Here is an 18,959-nt window from a genome sequence, read left to right on the forward strand (position 1 = left end):
AACGTAAACATAATTAAAGCATAAGCTGAGCAGATTGTCTGAGACAAGCGAGACGGAGGGACAGAAACAGGAAGTGAAAAACGGATGTAATAAAGCGCTTTGGCCATTTCATCCATCTGCTAATATTGAGAGTCTGTGAGTGACGGCAAAAAAAAAAAATCAGCTTTCCTGCTGTGTTGCAGAGGCAGATTTTCCTAAAAAACACATGAGTCACTCTGGTGCCCACTGTGCCGAGAACTGCAGCTACCCAAACACGCACACGCACACGTAGATATGCATATAATTACAGACACAAAATCATAATCATCCACAGACTTTGTTGTGAGCAGTTTCATGTCGGAACTATTTTTCTTCCCACCATAGATACTCCATGAAACTGCTCACAACAAGGTCTGTGGATTATCATTAGTAACCAGGTCATGATTTCCGGGAAAGAGACATTGACGTTGAGGTTTTTTGTTTTTTTTTGTGCTTTGAGCACCACAAGCTGAGTTCCACCTAGTCCCATGGGGAGAAGGTAAACACATCTAGGGCAGATATCTACAAAACCTAGGCAACTCGCACCAAAACAATGTAGATTGATAGAGAGCACTACAGGTAGAGGACAAATATGTATTTCTGGTGAACTGTCCCTTTAAAAAGAAAATATTCCAGGTAGTTTCCAAACATGGACTGCCTTTGAATAAAACAATGTATCCTACATAAATTGCAACATATGTAGATAAGACTACCTCGCTGCGCTGATGAATTATTATTATTTTCTTAAACGATCTTTGGAAAAATAATATATGCCCACTGCTGATGGAAATTTTCAACACCCCCACATAAGCTTGACTGTCCAACCAAGGCACTCCGCTGCGGTCTAGAAACCGACATGTTGCAACCGCTATGGTATTCATCAGCGTGTCCACAGAGTCCAGGAAAGGTTGGTGCAGATCGGATGAGGGCGAAGGAGCTGGTGAGGGTCAGAACATCTCTGATACAAGCAGAACGTGCAGAGAGCAACAAGTGACTGACATCAGGTCAGAGCACAGAACCATTACAGACCAGCGCATGGAGACATTTGATTATGAATAGCATGTGGCATATAAAAACTTTAAAAATATTTTAAAAAAATGCTAAATGAGATATTGTGATTTTTATTTAAATTAAGGAGAGTAGTCATGAAAATAGACATAAAAAGAAAAACTCAATTGCTTCCCTAAAAGTTTTTGGAATTGCTTAGTTCCTTCTGTTCTGTCAGTGCACTTACAGTCTAGGTTTCCTCATTCTGTTGCCCTAATTATTACTTTGATTGCCTCAGTGAACGCTTGAGGGGAAATTGCGCAACCTGCATGTCACGATGTCCAGATGATACATGAAATGTGCAGACCCTGAAAAGAACAACTTGACTATATCCTGAAGAGCGTACTTAAATATAAATAGATGTACTTCCTTAATCCAGTAATTAGTGTGTGTGTGTGTGTGTGTGTGTGTGTGTGTGTGTGTGTGTGTGTGTGTGTGTGTGTGTGTGTACGAGTGTGTACGGGGTTGTTTCTGCTTTTGCCAAAGATTGGAGTGTTCTCTCAGTGTCCAGCCTCTGATTAACACAGATGAATATTTCATTTTAGAAGTCCAGCTGCTCCTCATCTGCAGGTCTCTCTCCTGAGACCGACTCGGGCAACATGGCCTAACGATGTCATCACGGCTGACACACACTCTGGAAAATGTGTCTGTGCGTGTGTGTGTGTGTGTGTGTGTGTGTGTGTGTGTGTGTGTGTGTGTGTGTGTCTGTATGACGCTGTGTCTGCTCTCACAACACAATAATAAGAAATATGCATTCAAATATGTGGCTGCGAAAAGTAATAGCAGAAAATATGTTTTGATTACTGAAACTGGTATAAGTGAACAGATTGTACATAATTCTCTGGTGGTATGGCGCTCGAGATGCAGAGTGAATACTTAATGTTCTCTGCATACATCCAATCCCTCACATTTGAGGCGGCACATCTGCACACCAGGGAGTTTGTGAGGGTGAGGGTATAGGATTCCCTCCCTCCCTCCCTCCCTCCATCCATCTCTCCTCCTCCGTCTCATCATCTCTATTCCCTTTTTTCTGCCAATTCCCAAGTCTGCCTTCTTCTGCAGTGTTTTCTGCCCTCAGGCTGCTCTGGGGCTGAAGTGATTGGGGGGTGGGGGGGGGGGGGAGGGGGGGGGGGCTGTCACCGTGTCTCCTTCTACCACTATGAGGATATGTTTATGGAATACCTATCATTATATAGGAGTCAATGTGTGCATTTGCAGGTGTGGAACATGTGGTGTGTGTGTGTGTGTGTGTGTGTGTGTGTGTGTGTGTGTGTGTGTGTGTGTGTGTGTGTGTGTGTGTGTGTGTGTGTGTGTGTGTGTGTGTGTTTGTTTCTGCGTTAATAAGATAAGATACCTCCTGAACGTTCCAATTTCCTGTCCGATATTTGCTTTCTTTTTTTTCGCCGGGAGCTTTATCAGTGGGAAAACACATAAATGCTGATAGGCTAGGAAACCTCACTAGTGTGTGAAATATAGAGAAAAAGGAGAGAGGGGGAGGGCGGGCGAGGATGAAATTGGAGAGTGATGAGTTTGAAATGGATAGAAGGGAGCAAGGTTAGAAAAATACACGCCATAAAAGAATGGCTAGGAGTGGGAGAGAAAATGAGAAAACAGCGGGGACAAAGAAAGGGGGACATATACGAGCTCATTTTGTCCGACTGCACCGGGGGAACAGTTCACTATGTTCCACACTGAACAATAGCTAGTGTTCCCATGTGATGGTTTGACAGTGATGTTAATGCCTCATTAAAAGTACGTAGAAAGGCAGCCGCCCGGCGCAGAGTTTTTTGAAACCGAGAGCTATAGAACATCTCTTCAAAAGCAGCCACCTCCATTAATTAATCTCAACAGATGGACACCTTGGCTGTTTTCCAGACGCAGCAAAGATAGGTGCTGGGAATTAGAGCTGTTACTATTACATGCGTGGAAAGGCCATCAAACAATTCAGAGCGCGATCGCGGGGACAACATAACCCCGTCCGAAATAGTAATTGACGTCATTAGGGGCGGGAAAATAGTTTGCCAAGTGGCTGAACTCATGAGGAAATCGGGAGTCAGAAACTGGCAATTATCACATCCGGAAGCGACACGCCGTCACATGGGGCAGCAATGTGAGACACAGAAGTCTTAACATAGATCTGTAGAGTTTGGACAACGAAGACAGAGATGGCAGGGACTGATAGAAATGGTATGTGGGGCAGTTTGTTAAGTGAGATGTGGAAATACAGCAGAAATATCTCAGTTAGTATCAAGTATGTCACGATATAAATGAAGGGACTATTTCTGACTACAAGATTTTCTAAAAGTAGACTCAGAACATGAAAAATCACAGTTGCTTGGGCCGCAAAGATAAATAATAATCCTGTATAAAGCATGAAAGCTGGGCTTATATGATTTTATATCTTGAGTTGGTTACATTTAATGTAGTATCATTGATACTACAAAAAAAAAGAGCCACAGCATGTGTGACGTGTCTTGTAACAGTGGGAAAGCAAATATTTATATTACCGTTTGTTGCCGTGTTTGCACTCTGCATGCTCCGTCAGATGGTGAGGTGATACACCTTCCCAATCCCTGTCTCTGTTGGCACTCGTTTTAGACTTAGTTGACGGGTGACATCCCATATCCATTTGCTTCCCCATTTTCCATTGCGAGGCGAAGCAAAATGAATCCTATTTCATTTCACATACAACCTTTTTGCGAAGACATGATATGATTTCCACAACTCCACGCTAGAAACCAATCGCGCTATGGCATGACACAGCTGGAGGACGGGAGGATCACCGTGTGTTACAGCGAGAAAAGAGCGAGACACATTAGAAGTGACAGATTGGAGAGTCAGGAATCACTTCCTTTCACTATACACCGACAAAACAACACGCAAATGTCAACAGTGACCTAAATAACCAGCCATCGTGTAGAGGGGGTTAAAAAAAGCAGCGGAATAGAACAGACATGTGAACATATCCAGCGTTCACAAAACACACACCAGCATCGTCCTCGACGAACAAAAACCTACCTGTCATTGTCGACGCTCCTGAAGCCGGGAAGGATGTGCCTGAAGCTGGAGTTGCGGTCAAGTTTGGGTTGACTCTTGGTGCGTTTTATCGAACCCTTCAGACGGCGACTTAGAAAGCCCTGATGGAGAGAGAGAGAGAGAGAGAGAGAGAGAGAGGGAGAGACGGACGATAAGACTAGGTGACTCTGCTACTTTGTGAGGGAGGTCTCCGAGATGTCAATCATCGAGAGACAGAACATATTAACACAGACATTTGCGTTCCACGTCCTGAATTCCGTTAATGCGTAATACATGAGTATAGATCTTCATATCAGAGAGAGAATGATGTTCACAGTGGGAAAAAGGGAGGACAAGGTCACAGACAAAATGTTCCTTGAATGCAAAGAGACTAGCGACACATTCACAGACAGGACCTTGACAAAAGATTCTCAAAGAGCATATATAGAACAAGCAGGTAGTTAAAACGTGTGCATATATTAGAGATTGATTCCCACAGCAGTAATTAGGTCGGTATTTGCGACAATTAATTAAATAGATACACCCCTTTATCAGTTTTTTTTCTCATTCCTTTCTTTGTCTGAGTCTGTGTGTTTACTTCTTCTAACATCTGCAATCACACTTCCCCCCCCAAGCACCTCGCTGTCTCCATGGCAACTGTTGGCTGGCATTAAGAGCGAGAGAATATGAAGAAATGAGATATGGTGCAGAAATGGCAGGCCGTTGCAAGTTTTGAGAGAAAAAAAGAAAAGAAAACTAATACTTTTAACAGCTTTTTTTTTTTTTTTAATTCTTTTTTAGAATTCACTGCTGGGAAGAAGATCAGGAAGGCGAGGAAGAGGACGAGGTTGGAAAAGAAAGGACTACGTATGACTTGGGAGGCGAGCACGAAGAAGACGGAACTTAACAAGCAAAGCCAGTGCGACGGGGAAAGTGCTAAGCCACGTGGCGTTCGGGCTCAGGTGTTGATTTTTATTCCAATCAAACATCCCAGCAGTTGATTCACAGACTGAACAATACACTGAACACCTTCAGGAGCCACAATGTGTTGAAGAGCGCCGAGACCTCATACATGCACGCCGTTCACAAGACGGAGACAGGAGACACGCCGCGGAAAACGACCTCCCTCAGTCCCAGTCGGCCCATTAACACACCTGTATAATTACCACCTACAGTGTGAATAGGTCGCCCCGGGCAACAATGGGATGGGGATAATTAGAGAGTGACTTCCAGACAGCCTGCCAGCTGATCACAGAGCAGCCACAGCATCCTGATGAACAACACCTGTCATCTGTAAAGCTCTTTGGGCCGGGAACAAAGACTTGCTAATGTCAGTATATTCCTGCTCACATGGGTGTGTCTCTGCTCCATTAGTGTGTGTGTGTGTGTGTGTGTGTGGCCCAAAATAATAGCTGTCCAACTTCAATGCCACATTCTTATTTTTAGGAGTTTTTAGAGTGTTCACGCAGCCAAAATGATAAAGGAAGCAGTGTGTAGTATTCACAGAGTGTGCTGTTGATGCAGTACGCAAAAGAATGTGGAGGGAGCTGCTTTCAGCTGCTGAACCTTGAAACAAAATGCGCACAGTTGGGAGAAAGCTCGAGTAAAATCTTTATAAAAAAAAAACAAGTAGTATTAAAAAAGGGCATTCCACCAGTTCCTACAGAGGACGTTCAGGAGGACTGCTCAGCCGGTGAAAGCAGTTGTTCTTCTGTGGTCTCTGGTGGGAGCTTCAGAAATGTGTGAGAAAATAACTCAAGAGTGAGCTCGGAGGCTGCAAATATATAACAGAAGGCCCGCATTAGATAGTTGGATATGGAGCTTGAATAACGAGGGAATTTCCCAGGCAGGGGAAGTCTAAAGAGAGATGCTACTGAGGGTTCAGTACACTGACTTATTGTACTGCAAAAACGGTGTACTTTGAAAAACGAGTGAACACCACATCCTGTATGCTATTAGCTATAATAGTTTTTCTGTCTGTACATATAATATTTCAGTTATTGTGGATTTTTTTTACTGTTTTTTATTGCTTATTTATAATACTTATTTCATTTTCTTTTATCTTGTTTTTCTTCTACCATGTCTCTTGTTTTGCACTTTACCCTATGCTGCTGTTATCCTGTAAATGTCCCCGCTGCGGGACTAATAAAGGATGATCTTATCTTATCTTATTAGTAGATATTGAAGAATGAAAATGGGACACATCTAGTGTTGATTGGTGTGCTGCTACTGCAAACGTTGTGGGAGGATCTTGCACATTTCAATTCCTGTCGTTACTTGAATCATTACAAAAGCAATCAATTTATTCGTTCACCACGATCAGAAATGATGTGTGCATACTAAACAGATGAGAAAAGACTTTGTGTTCATGATAGTAACTTTGATCTGACATGGTATAAAGAGGGCTTAGCACAGGGCTCACTCTTGCTACCTGCCACCGGTGAACTCTGTTCAGGGTCCTTTTTGCTAAAAATGAGTCACTGCTGTTGGTATCAAACTACCTCATGACGCTCTCTCTTTCTCTCTCTTTCTCTCCCTTCCCTTCGCCGTCATTCACTCCATATGTGCATGCGAGCGTGTGGGCAGATTTAGAGGTTTAGATTAGCATTAGGCACCATTCTAAACAAAGAAAATATATGAGTCAGACTGTGCAGGAGGAATTCGGTCGTCTCCGACTGCATTTTGAATCCCCTCCAGATCGGCTCCTTGAAAACACATGAGCGGAAGACTTGAGGAGAGGCAGGTGGATGTTTGATTTTTTTTTTTTGATGGCAATGATGGCTCTGCAGTAGAAAAAAAAAAACCCCAGACACCCACACGTTCTGTATGCGCAAACAGTGACACACACCTTTCCTCATTTCTGGATATCCTTCACAATCACCTCCGGATTTATAGTAATTCCACGCCTCTTCCCCGTAGGCCCTAGAGAGAGTCTGTGCCTGCCGCTGTTGGCAAATTCACAGCTGACAAATTAAAACGCTTCTCTTATTTATTTATTTATTTATTTTCTCCATCCGCGGAAATAAGTCGGTGAAGAGAAACCTGTCCCTGTAGGCGAGGCGGCTTGATTAGTGGTTGCTTGTTCTGTTTTTACTTCTCTGCTTGCCCCTGATGGATGGACTGTGGAGAACGGAGGGAGAAACGGAAACAGAATGAAGAGGAAAAAAGTGGAGAGAGACGTCAGGAGGATACGCCACCCTGTGATCGCTCTGATTATTTTTGCATTCCTCGCTCTCTCTTTCACCCTCTTCAGTGCATGCGGACGGCCATGTGACATTATTAAACACTGCTCTCTTATGCAGTCAGCTTGTCAGAGCTATTGCACAGGTTAAAAGGTCAGCCGATATTAACGGCCTGTTTCCTCACTTACAATCAGTCAGTGAGGATGACTGATGCCTATATTAACACCAGATTAAACCCCGTGGGAGACACTGGAAGCACCACATAAGTGTTAGCATTTAATATGCCTTGACCGCAAGCTCATATGAGATGATTGAGCGAGCAAGGGAAGAAAAAAACAAAAAACATAGAGACATATGGTGAAGTAGAGGAGAGGACAGATATGGAGGTGTGACTAGTCCCAAAAAAAAAATGGAGAAAATGACAATGAATGCTTGCCAGAGAGGGATGAGATGTAGGAGCGGGACAAATGGAAAAAGTGCAGCACAATGTGTGGGAGGCAGAGCGTGAGTTGATAGAAAAAGCAATAGAATGAGACTAAATGGGGGGGGGGGGGGGAGGAGAGTGCAGCAAATGAGCGACAAGGTCGTCGTCGGATCAGAACTCAGCGGAGCACGGCGGCCGCGGCCGCGGAGAGAGTCGAGCTAGAGCTGAAACAAAAGATGGTGGAGTACAGTAGAAGCAGTTTTGTGTGTCCCTGCGGTGTTCATCCTGATCGGTCACACGTCTTAGCATATGTGTTTGACATGTGACATCGGTTGTTGCTTGTCAAGACACTGATGGCTGACACTTCCTGCGAATATACAATATTGTAAACAGCTCGACCTTTTCTCAAGTATGTCTGGCTGTATGGGATCGGTTCTTAAAGGGGACATGTCATGAAACACACACTATCTCATTCAGTGATAGTTCACATACATTTGGGTATCTGGAGTGCCAACCAACCCGGCATTTTTTTTTTGTGGGCTGCTTGGATCAGAAAACGCGGGACTCAACAAGCCATTCAGATTTGGCTTAAAGCTGCACAATTGATCATTTCAGCATACACATTGCGATGTGCGCATGCCAGGGCAGACTGTCCGCAGTGCGAGGGGTCAACCCGACCAACCCGACCCGACCCGCCATGAAACACAAAGCCCTTCATGCTTTGTCTGTGGGATTTCTGCAGCCACATCACCATCCACATCCATACAACCAATGTGTATGTTATTATCTTTTTTACTGGAGCACAAGAGTGTTTATCTTTCCTCTTAATTTTGCTCTCAAAGTGCACTAGATTACTGCATTTAACTCTAAAATGTGTCCTACACACTTTAAGGTGAATATTCCTGTTTCTTTAAACACCGCAATGTATATCACAGAGGAAAACAAATATGTCAATGTCAGTTTTTTTCAAATATCCTGGAGTACTAATTTTGCTCGTCTTCCTTCGTCACATGCACACTCAATAGAATATACACCCCCATCTGAGTATCTCAACCCGCGGCTTGAGAACTACATTTGCAAAGGTGTGCCACATTTTGCTCTCAAGCCAATCAGAGCATGAGCTTATTCATGGGGCGCCAAAAAAAGAGCTTTTCAGACAGAGATGGAATACAGGTGTATTCAGACGGACGGTATGAAAAAAGTTGTGTTTTTTTCAACATTAAAGCGTTTAAGATGTTCTAGTAGAAACCTGAAACTGACAGTTAATGAAATGTCATACATCACGTCATCTTTCTATCGTATGGTTAATAGATTTACCTCCGAGCTAGGTTGAATAACACCGATAAATATGAATGCATTAATGAAAAGAAAACTCAAAAATTCAATACAGGACGTAAATACTGTTGAGATCCCTCCATGAATTAATATCTGGTTCACTCTTGTATATCATCGGTCTGCTGTAGTGTCCGACCCTTTGCGTGTCATTTTGCAAACACATACTTACACGCGGAGAACACGATAAGGCTATTACAGCCAGTGCAGCCTGACAGGGGCCATTACAGTGTCACATGTTAGCGTGAATTCCAATGAGCTCTTTAATTATTCCGCATTTCTACGGCTGACAGCTAATTAGTGGAAAGGAGGGGGGGATGGATTAATCTGAATCAACATGCACCCTCAAAGACCCCAGCCCCGGCGTATTGTACCGGCTCCAAAGGGAATTTGATGGTTGTAGAAAGAACGCGTTTGTCCATATTTACCACGTCACCTCTGTTTACATTGCTAATGTGTGTTAGCTTTCCCTCTGCGCATGCCCGTGTGTGTCTGATAGGGTAACAGGCCGGCATACTTGATTGTAATCTCAGCCTGTCCAAGCCCATTAAATCACCACTAAGAGAACAGCTCAATTTTATCGCTGGGCTTTTTTTTTTTTTTTTTCAGGAAATTAAAGCAAATGCTTGCAACAAGTCAATTCTATTCCCTTGACTTGGCAATTCCTGGCTTCCCTAATGGGGGGGCTGATAGAATCAGTGCCTGGACAATCAGCAGGGTGTTCCCCACTCGCACATCCACCTCTCTTGTCCTCCTCTAGCACAACCTGATGAAAACAAGAGACATACCTGTCCAATTAGACCCCCTGCTATTATCTGAGAGGAGAGGGGAGGCAGGAGAGGGGAGGCAGGAGGGGGGAGATTGGATAAGGAGCTAAGGCCCAATTGAGAATCAATCCAGCCAGCTAGTGCAATCAGCGGGACGTGGACGTGACAGACTTAGATAAGGTTTGTTTGTCTGCTCTTTTAAACAAGTACCCGAATAAGAGAAACTACCGAGTTGTAACTTTTGAATTTAACGTGTGCAATCTTCAAGAGTGAATTGGCCGCGGAAGATTAGGCTTGGGAGAGATTTTACTTTTCTAGTCTAGTGGGGAGAAATTGTTTTTGAGAAGCGCTGAAGGTTGTGCTTAAGAGTTTCTGTGTATGTGTGTGTGTGTTTGTGTGCAGCTTCCATTTGTGTGTGCAGACAGTGGACCCAGTCCCTGCAAAGAACATGAGAGAAAAACATTTTGACAGATTTAGCTCAAGGCCTAGGAGGGGTACTTTAGATGTCACCAAAACTCTTTTCACTGGAGGGAGAACAGTGAGGGGAGGTTTGTCATTGCTCAAAGTGGGAGATAGACGCAGGAGAGAAGGAAAAGAATATCGAAAATGTGAGTGTAAAGTGCATCCATTTTAACTTTTGGCAAATATATATTATGATGATATATGATGAACACAATTTCAGCAATATCTTATTTGATATCTTGTTTGCATCCAAAGAAAGTTGATAAAAAAGTTGCTATGGGGAACTTAGTTGACTGTGCTACCATCAAAGTCCAGAAGGGGGCAGTATGATGAAAAAGTGGGTCGAACTTTGTCTGGGGATGCTTTTCTTTGTGCAATAAGTTACTGCTGCTTAGCAATCAGCAAACAGAAGTAAGTTAAGTGGTCATGTGACTGAGACAAGATGACTTTGCTGCAGTGCTCCCCCCCCCCTTCTTCCCTGGAGAGTACAAGGAGCTCCGTAACAGACACTTAATCAATATTTAGCCTCTCAATCTGACCCTTCCTGTCTCCTATGAGCTTTTTATTCTTCTTCTTCTCTTTTTCAATTTTTCAATATATATATATATATATATATATATATATATATATATATATATATATATATATCTCGCTATATCCACTCATATATTCCCGGTCACGTCAAAATAACACGTGTCAATGATTCAATTCACATTCATTGAGACAGAAAAAGACAAACACACACACACACGCACACACTAACACAAACTTAATTTCCGCTTTTTTATATGAACAGAGTTTGGTAATCTCTAGCTAATCAAGCTGTGGTGATTTTATCAACTCCTATATAAAGTTAACACTGTTTCACGAGACACTTTGTTCTTACTCTGCAGGTGGTCCAACACCGGTGCTTCTAGTTTTTTGGGGGGGATTTTATTTAGCTTTAGAGGCATCCCAAAGTGTCTCTTTGACAAACTAAACACTACCTGATGGTGAAACTTTTAAGTATTAAAGATGTCCAATAGATAAAAATGAAAGAAATGAGTATATCTTTCTTTTTTTCACAACAAAATACAATGTATTATAGCCGTTAACTTCCTTCTTCAAATTCCTGTGCCTGCTATACTCTTACAGTACAAAGGCCGACTGTTAACATGAAGTTGGATGATTGTCTATGAGAGTGATCCTGAGTGCTCTTAGCCCTGCTGGCCCTTACATCTACTGTTTACAGTTTGCCTCCAGGTTGTCATCTCCCCACTCATTACTTATTAAACGCCAATATGCACAGCTAATTGCTAATTAGCTTGAAATTGATGACTCATAGCGGAATTTTTTGCTTCATTAACTGGCTGTTTATCTATTGAATTAAACATGGCAGAAAGCGTACCGGATTGGAATTAGACGAAGATGACAGACAAAGGACAGCGCTGCGTGTGTGCGTGTGTGTGTGTGTGTGTGTGTGTGTGTGTGTGTGTGTGTGTGTGTGTGTGTGTGTGTCAAGAGGAAGAGAGACAGTTTGCTTATAGGCGTGTGAGTGACTGTGGTGTGCGTGCACAGGTGTGGGAGCGTGCGTGTCGGCTCACATGAAGCATTTTGAAATTATTCAGTGTGAGATGCAATGAAAATCACACAGGATGTAAAAAAAAAAAAAAAAAAAAAAGGCAGTGGAGGATGGTGTGCTGAACATAAACCCGTGATGTGGAAGATGTGTGATGTGTAGACGGCAAACATCAAAGGCCCCATTCCAACATTTGAAGTAAATGAGTTTCAGAGTGGCATGGGTCCATCTGGACACCAGAGCAAACTTCTGTAGACATTGACATGCAGCTGAGAGCCTCCTAAGGCAAACTAAGGTGGAGACGGAGACAAAAGGGTCAGAGAGCCAAAACGGACACAGAACACAGAGACGATACATACAAGACAGACTCACAGTACTCACGGTGACTCTGAAAGGTGTGGTAGCAGTGGACGCAGCCTCCATAGTGGGTGTGTTCTTGTCTGAGGAGCTGCCTGGCATGCTGCGTCGGCGTCCTGTCCTCTCCGGAGGAGACTCTGCAAACAGAAGGATCATTGTTTTAAGACAAATTTCACATTTTGAGTAGATCGACATTTTGGGAAATACAATTGTTCCCCTTCTTGTCGAGAGTTACAGGAGACAATTGATACCACTCAAGACAGTTAGCTTAGTTTATCTCATCTTAGTCTAGTTTATCTTAGCGTAAAGTAAACTGTAAGCAAGGGGGAAACAGCTAGCTAGGCTCTCTCAAATGTAAAAACAGAACCAAAGACCCTGACAGAGTGTTGAGTGAGGGTGTGGAGTGTTAGTTCCCTAATGGACTGCTTCAAGTGAAAGTTTAGATATGACAAACGCAAACCTGAGCCAAATGTTTAAAGCACTCAACGCGTGAGTGTGTACTTTAGATAAAAGGCAAATGTTGTATGAGAACATGCAAAAATACACGTTTGACCGTGCATCACTGGACTGCGTCATACCTTTTCCTCCATTAATGCATGAATGAGTCCATTCATGGAGTAAAAGGCCGGAACTTTCCATTCCTGATTTTTACATCTTTTCCCTGTTTACTGATAACTAATCCGTTATCTTGCTTATATTGAATTTGCCAATCTGATGCTTCTTCTTAACTTGGACACAGTCAGTAGAGTATCAGATCTGTATGAAAGAGTTGTCAGAGAAGAGTTCTGGAGTCCCAGACTGTGCGTGCGTGCAAAAAGCAGCAAATCTAGACATGTCCTGAAGGAATGTTGTGCATGCATGTCTCCACAGACTTCAGATAGCCATCACTTCTAACTGCTAGCTCACTTGTACAGAGCAAACTATCACCACGTCAGTCATTCGGTGAACTTGTCTAACCCCACATGGTGAATGGAAGGCTCTTTGGACCACAATGTTCTGTGCAAAAACTGCAACTTTCAGTACGAGACATTCTAAAATTGTCGCAGTCGAGTTTCCCACAATGAAGGTCCCAGCTGGGTCAACAGATAAACACATACATTGAAAACAAGCCTAAAACAGAGAGTGTGGAGAACCAGTTCAGACACACTGATATAATCTTTGGAAACACATCGGGTCGTAGCGTCACTGAGTTCTTGTTAGATTATTTTAATGAGATCTTTGACTGTCTGCAACATTGTATCTAATAGAATTAGTGGCAGTGTGACTCTAATAAGGATGAAATTATGAAGCACATCCTCCTCCCCCTCCCTCTATCTCTATCTCTCTCTCACACACACACACACACACACACACACATAGACACACACACACACTACACTGTAGTATATAACATGGATAAGGAATGTTCACTTTATATTGGGAACACTGACTGCCGATCCAATCGTCATATCGCTTAATAGTTAAAATACAAGGTTTTTGGAACCAGTGAACACTATGTATTTTAACAAAGCTTGGTCATAAGTCCACTTTTTGTAAAAATCAAAATGGGATAAGATCTTACAAATATATATCCTTACAGTTCTGGACTTGACAGCAATTCCACAACCCAAACTGCGAATTTTGAATTCATTTTCATTTAAAACTTTTCACTTGAGAATGTGCAACTTTACAAAATATTGGCTTCAGCTAAATGAGGGAATGTAGTGATCCGAAACTGCAATGATATTACCAAACGTCGGATGTAGCCAATTTTGTGCCAAAAGTCATATAACATTTGCATATGGAGCATCTCTAATAAGCCACACACACTTGGAGTGTGTGGCGCGTCTGTCAAGCTGAGCTGTGCTAAATTAGCTGTCTGCTGTTCAACAGGCTGGTAGTCTGAATTAGTGCACACTGTAATTGAAGAATGAATGGTGGAAAAGCACTTCCTGCTGTGCAGAGCAATAACCGGCATCCCAGCCCCCATAATTCTCAGCTTTACATAAACATAAATGCAGCCTGCGACAACAAACAGACGAACACAACATGCTCTGACACAGAGCAGACGTCCTCTGTCGCAAAATCAAATCACTATAATTGAAAACCGGAGCCATCTGGATCCTGTGAGCAGTGATCCGTTGCTCTGTGGAGGTGAGGAAGATTTGATTTTAAACTAGCTTGGTCTTTGTGTCAAACAAAGACTGGTCCATCCTTTATGAAAGGAAAGGAGAAAATTACACAATTCCTTGCGGCAGAAACATTAAAAGCATTCGGCCCTCAATAACATTCACTTTGGCTGTATAATCGTACCCTTCGGATAAATTGAAAGCATTCTTCTTAGGAGGTCTGATTCTCATTTGGACAGGAGGCCTGTCTTGAATTGTGCAGAATTGCAAACACATCCTTCCGCCCCCTGCCATGTACAGTAATTGCAGCTGGAATCTCTAAGCACCAAGGCTGTCTTTTCTTAAGTCTTATAAATTATTCTATCCGTTTTTTCTTGACCTCGTGTACTTTGCCATCGAGGTCAAGGAAACTTGTTTAGGAAAAGACGTAGGATGTCGTTTTTTTTTTTTTTATATTTGACTGTAAGTCCAAAAGGCCATACAGTTTATTTATTTGTAGCAGGGTGATAAGCTGGTCCTGTCCCATCCTAAAGACTGTTTCATGTTAAAAAAAAATGAATGGGATCACCAGCGATGTATTACTGATGATTGTCTGGACTTATCTGACTTCTCATTTGTGTAACTTCAGTTGTCTCACTGAGTGGCAGCTCTGGATAAGGGCCGAATAGAAACAGTAAAAATGACTCTAAATTGTGTCATGAAATGAATGCATGTGGAAAGCTGCTCAATCCACTGTCATGGTACAACATTTAATAAAAACTGGTATACTAACAGAACTCTTCAGAAAATCTGCCTCACTTCCTTATTATAAAATGGTATTAAAAAATGGTGGCATTGATGTGTCTGCTGCCATGACAACAAGTGTTGAATGTGAAAATCAGTCATGGGTAAAAAAAAAAAAAAAAAAAGAAAAAAAAAAAAGAAAAAGGGGGCTGATGAGATAATCATGAACATTGACTAAATTAAGTCAGCAGTGTGAATTTCAGTTTTTTTCTCTCGTCACAAATTAGTTCTGCACTCAACTTCCCTGGATTTACCCCTTTAGTCTTGATTCCTTAACGGAAAGCTCCCCACTCGTACACAGCTGGCTGCGACAGGCTCAGAGGAGGGCTCGCTCACACACACACACACACACACACACACACACACACACACACACACACACACACACACACACACACACACACACACACACACACACACACACACACACACACACATCATTTAGTTGTGAACTAATTGCTGTGTGAAATTGCAGTGTGCGCTTCCACATGTTTTCACCATCTGTGTGTAATGCATCTTTACAAATGCATGGAAAATTTCCCTCGCCATAATTCGCTCCTTTGACTCTCTACCCAACAGAAAACAGTAAACATGCCCAATGAAACTTCAATCAAAACACAACTTCCGAACTGAAGTAAATCATCAAAGAGCCGTTTAACACTGCATGTGTTGGCTGGTTTCAGATCGTTAACACTCTCTAAATGGTTCTAAACACTGTTCAGAGTGGGGCGTCTAACTACTGCTGATCAGGCTATTTTGGTATCTGAAGTTGTACGAGGGGAGCATTTAGCATACCGAGTTTCTATTTTGTAAAGGCCAATCAAAGGGTCAGAGGGCACACGGACAACAGCTGCTGTTGTGTCAAAAGGCGAGGTATCTTTGAACCACGTCTGGTCGCCTTAAGGCCACCTATTGTTTTAAATCGTCCTTATTTCCAATCCATTCCCTATCTATCATGTTTTTCATATCATTATCTTCCACCTTCTCTTCCATAAAATCCCCTTTCCTTCCTCTGTGTGCTCCCAGATTACTGTTATCTTCAAACCTCCATATCCAAAATGTTCTCACTGTATCTTTACAAAATCACCTCCTACATTAAATCAGCTTTCTCATCTGACCTTACCTTCACATTGCACCTCTCCTGCTGCTATTCTCTACCCTTTCACATCCCCTTAAAAGTCATTTCACCACCTCCTTCTCCTCCATCATCATATACCCACAAATAGAGCCATCACTCTGCCTTGATTCCACTCACCTCTAGGCTTACTCACAGTTGTTTAATGGGGCCCTGGAAATGCCAGTGAGAGCCCTGGGGGACCTACAGCTGCACAGACTGCATGGATAAGAGTCACCTGCTTTTCTTGCGTTCACAGGAGTGAAAGTGTGTCGCGGGTCTGGCCGATAGAGATAGAGAGTGAAAATATATTTTTTGTGGCCATTAAATAAAAGATTAACCAGAATGAATAACCGAGTGTTAAAGAAATAGTTTGACTATTTGGGAATCTCATCCATCCACCTACCCACTCATCCATGCATTTATCTATCCAGCTGTCCATCTACCAACCCATCCATCCATCCATCCATCCATCCATCCATCCATCCATCCATCCATCCATCCATCCATCCATCCATCCTCCTATCTACTGCAAAGCTCTTCCTACCTTCCATTCACATTCAGTTATACTTTGACTTTTTGGGGAAAATATCTGCTCTCCTGCAGATTGTCACTATACATCCATCTGTCAGTCCGTCCATCCATACGTCCATCCATCAATCATATACAGAGCTCCTCTTTCCTTCCAATAACATTCTGTTATACTTTGACTTTTAGGGGAAAATATCTGCTCTCCTGCAGCTTGTCCATACACCCATCCATCCATCCGTCCATTCATCCACCCACCCATCCATAGGTCTGCCGATCCCTTCATCCATCCATCAATCCATCCATCAGCAATCCACCCATCCATCTATCCATCCATCCATCCATCCACTGATCTATCTATCCATCCATTCATCCATCCATCCACCCACCTATTCATTCACTCATCCATCCATCCACCCACCTATTCATTCACTCATTCATTCATCCACCCACCTATTCATTCATTCATCCACCCACCTATTCATTCATTCATTCATTCATTCACTCATTCATTCATCCACCCACCCATCAAATGATCTGATCTATCCATCCATCCACCCATCAACCAATCATCCACTCACCAAACCATCTATTCATCTGTCCATCCACCCATTCCCCCATGCGTCTACCCATCCATCCGTCCACCCTTTATCCATCCATCCATCCATCCATCAATCAATCCATCGTTCTGTCGTATCCAAAGCTCTTGCTTCCTTCCATTAACATTTAGTCACATAGGTCAGATTACATATTTCCGAAGTCTTTCCCGGCGAGGTGTGCTCCATCCAGTGTCCAGCGCCAGCTAACCTTCCCTTCCTCTCACACCTCACCAGCACAGGATGTTACAGCTTGAAAAATGAGTAGACGAAAGGCGGGGGAGGAAAAAGGTTCAAAGCCTCTCCTACTTCTGGAAAACGAACTGTGATGTTCAATATTTTCAAACGTTTTGTGCGTTGCTATCGAGGCGAGACAAACAGGATGACATTAGAATGACTGACTCATGTGTGAGGTGTGCAGGGAAACGGCACACTGGGCAGACAGGTGCTGGTGGTAATGTGTTACAAAAAGTGTGAGAAGGCAGACAGGCGACTGATAGCATCTAGTTAATGATCTGAGGGGGAACAAAAACAGGGATGGGGATGAACATGTTGCATAACAACTTATTTTTCTTTCGGCTGTGCCAAAGTGCTGTGCTCATATAATGATAATGACGGTTGACTTTTTGAACACATGTTCTTTCGCCTGGATTGACGTCCTGTATGATCTTTTAGCGCTCCAGGAGCTGGCTGTGCTAAGTGGCTCTGTGATGATACAATTCACAAAAGGTGGTTGTAAGCAAGTGGCACAGCGTATTTAATCTGCCTACGAATGATAGCGACTTGAAAGGAACACTCTGTACTGCTGGTGTTCTTAATTTGTGTCACAGAAATGTCTACCCCACGGGAAAGATGTGTCATCTATTACATTTATTATTACAGTCACATGTTAATTGTTGTGATGGGTTGATGAAATATGTATCGGACATATTAAAATAACATAAGTAGCCAACAGAAATTGGCACGCTTTTTAATGAGCTACTTTATCCAAATGCTGGAGGTCCTGGTTTAAAAAAAATGTGAATTTATAAACTTAAATTAAGTAATATGGGGTAAAGATTAACTGGGAGAATGGGACCCCCTGAGCAACAACTTTCACATACACATAGTCATTTGATCTACTATTAATATTAAAATATTCATTATAGCCGCTATAAAGTGGGTATTGGAACAAGGCGGACAAATAATCCAACCTGTGCTCATCGAGATAATGAGAGTTTGAGTACAGGATCCTGTCATCAATAGCAGCATGTGTCGGCAGTTCAGCTAGTCCATATAACCTGAGTGCTGAAAAAATAGCCTCAAAAGAGAATGCAGAGTTCTTGTGTTTTGACAGGAGGGAAAATCAGAGGAGAATTCAAACACACTCACACACACACACACACACACACACACACACACACACACACACACACACACACACACACACACATTCTCTGTGGGCCGGAGAAATGTGCAGCAAAAAGCACAGGCTGTCAAGCTGTGTTTACCGTGTTCTCTCTACCTGGAGGACTATTTTCTCTCGGTCCACACCGCCTCTCCTCCTCCCTCCTTCACACATACATCACTTTGCAGTTTTTCCCCCCCGTCAAGAACAAGACAACTAGAACTTGTCATGACTGGCTGATTGTGCTGCATTAAAAAAAAAAAAAAAAAAAAAAAAAAAAA

General features: G+C 42.7%; 1 protein-coding gene across 4 annotated transcripts in view; it reads right to left on the reverse strand.

Annotated features, from left to right (window-relative positions):
- Window positions 1-18,959, reverse strand: part of dab2ipb (DAB2 interacting protein b) — a 109,578-nt gene that overhangs the window by 60,744 nt on the left and 29,875 nt on the right. For 2 of the 4 annotated variants that reach the window (XM_054612196.1, XM_054612198.1), the window contains exons 2-3: window positions 12,178-12,299; window positions 4,084-4,202 (exon numbers count right to left, since the gene is read on the reverse strand). In XM_054612196.1, the coding sequence (XP_054468171.1) occupies window positions 4,084-4,202; window positions 12,178-12,264 (206 nt within the window). In that variant the 5' untranslated portion in view covers window positions 12,265-12,299. The remainder of the gene's footprint in view (window positions 1-4,083; window positions 4,203-12,177; window positions 12,300-18,959) is intronic. The other 2 variants (XM_054612195.1, XM_054612194.1) reach the window with 1 other exon arrangement.

Source organism: Anoplopoma fimbria, chromosome 14, assembly GCF_027596085.1.
Source record: "Anoplopoma fimbria isolate UVic2021 breed Golden Eagle Sablefish chromosome 14, Afim_UVic_2022, whole genome shotgun sequence".
Taxonomy (NCBI): Eukaryota; Metazoa; Chordata; class Actinopteri; order Perciformes; family Anoplopomatidae; genus Anoplopoma; species Anoplopoma fimbria.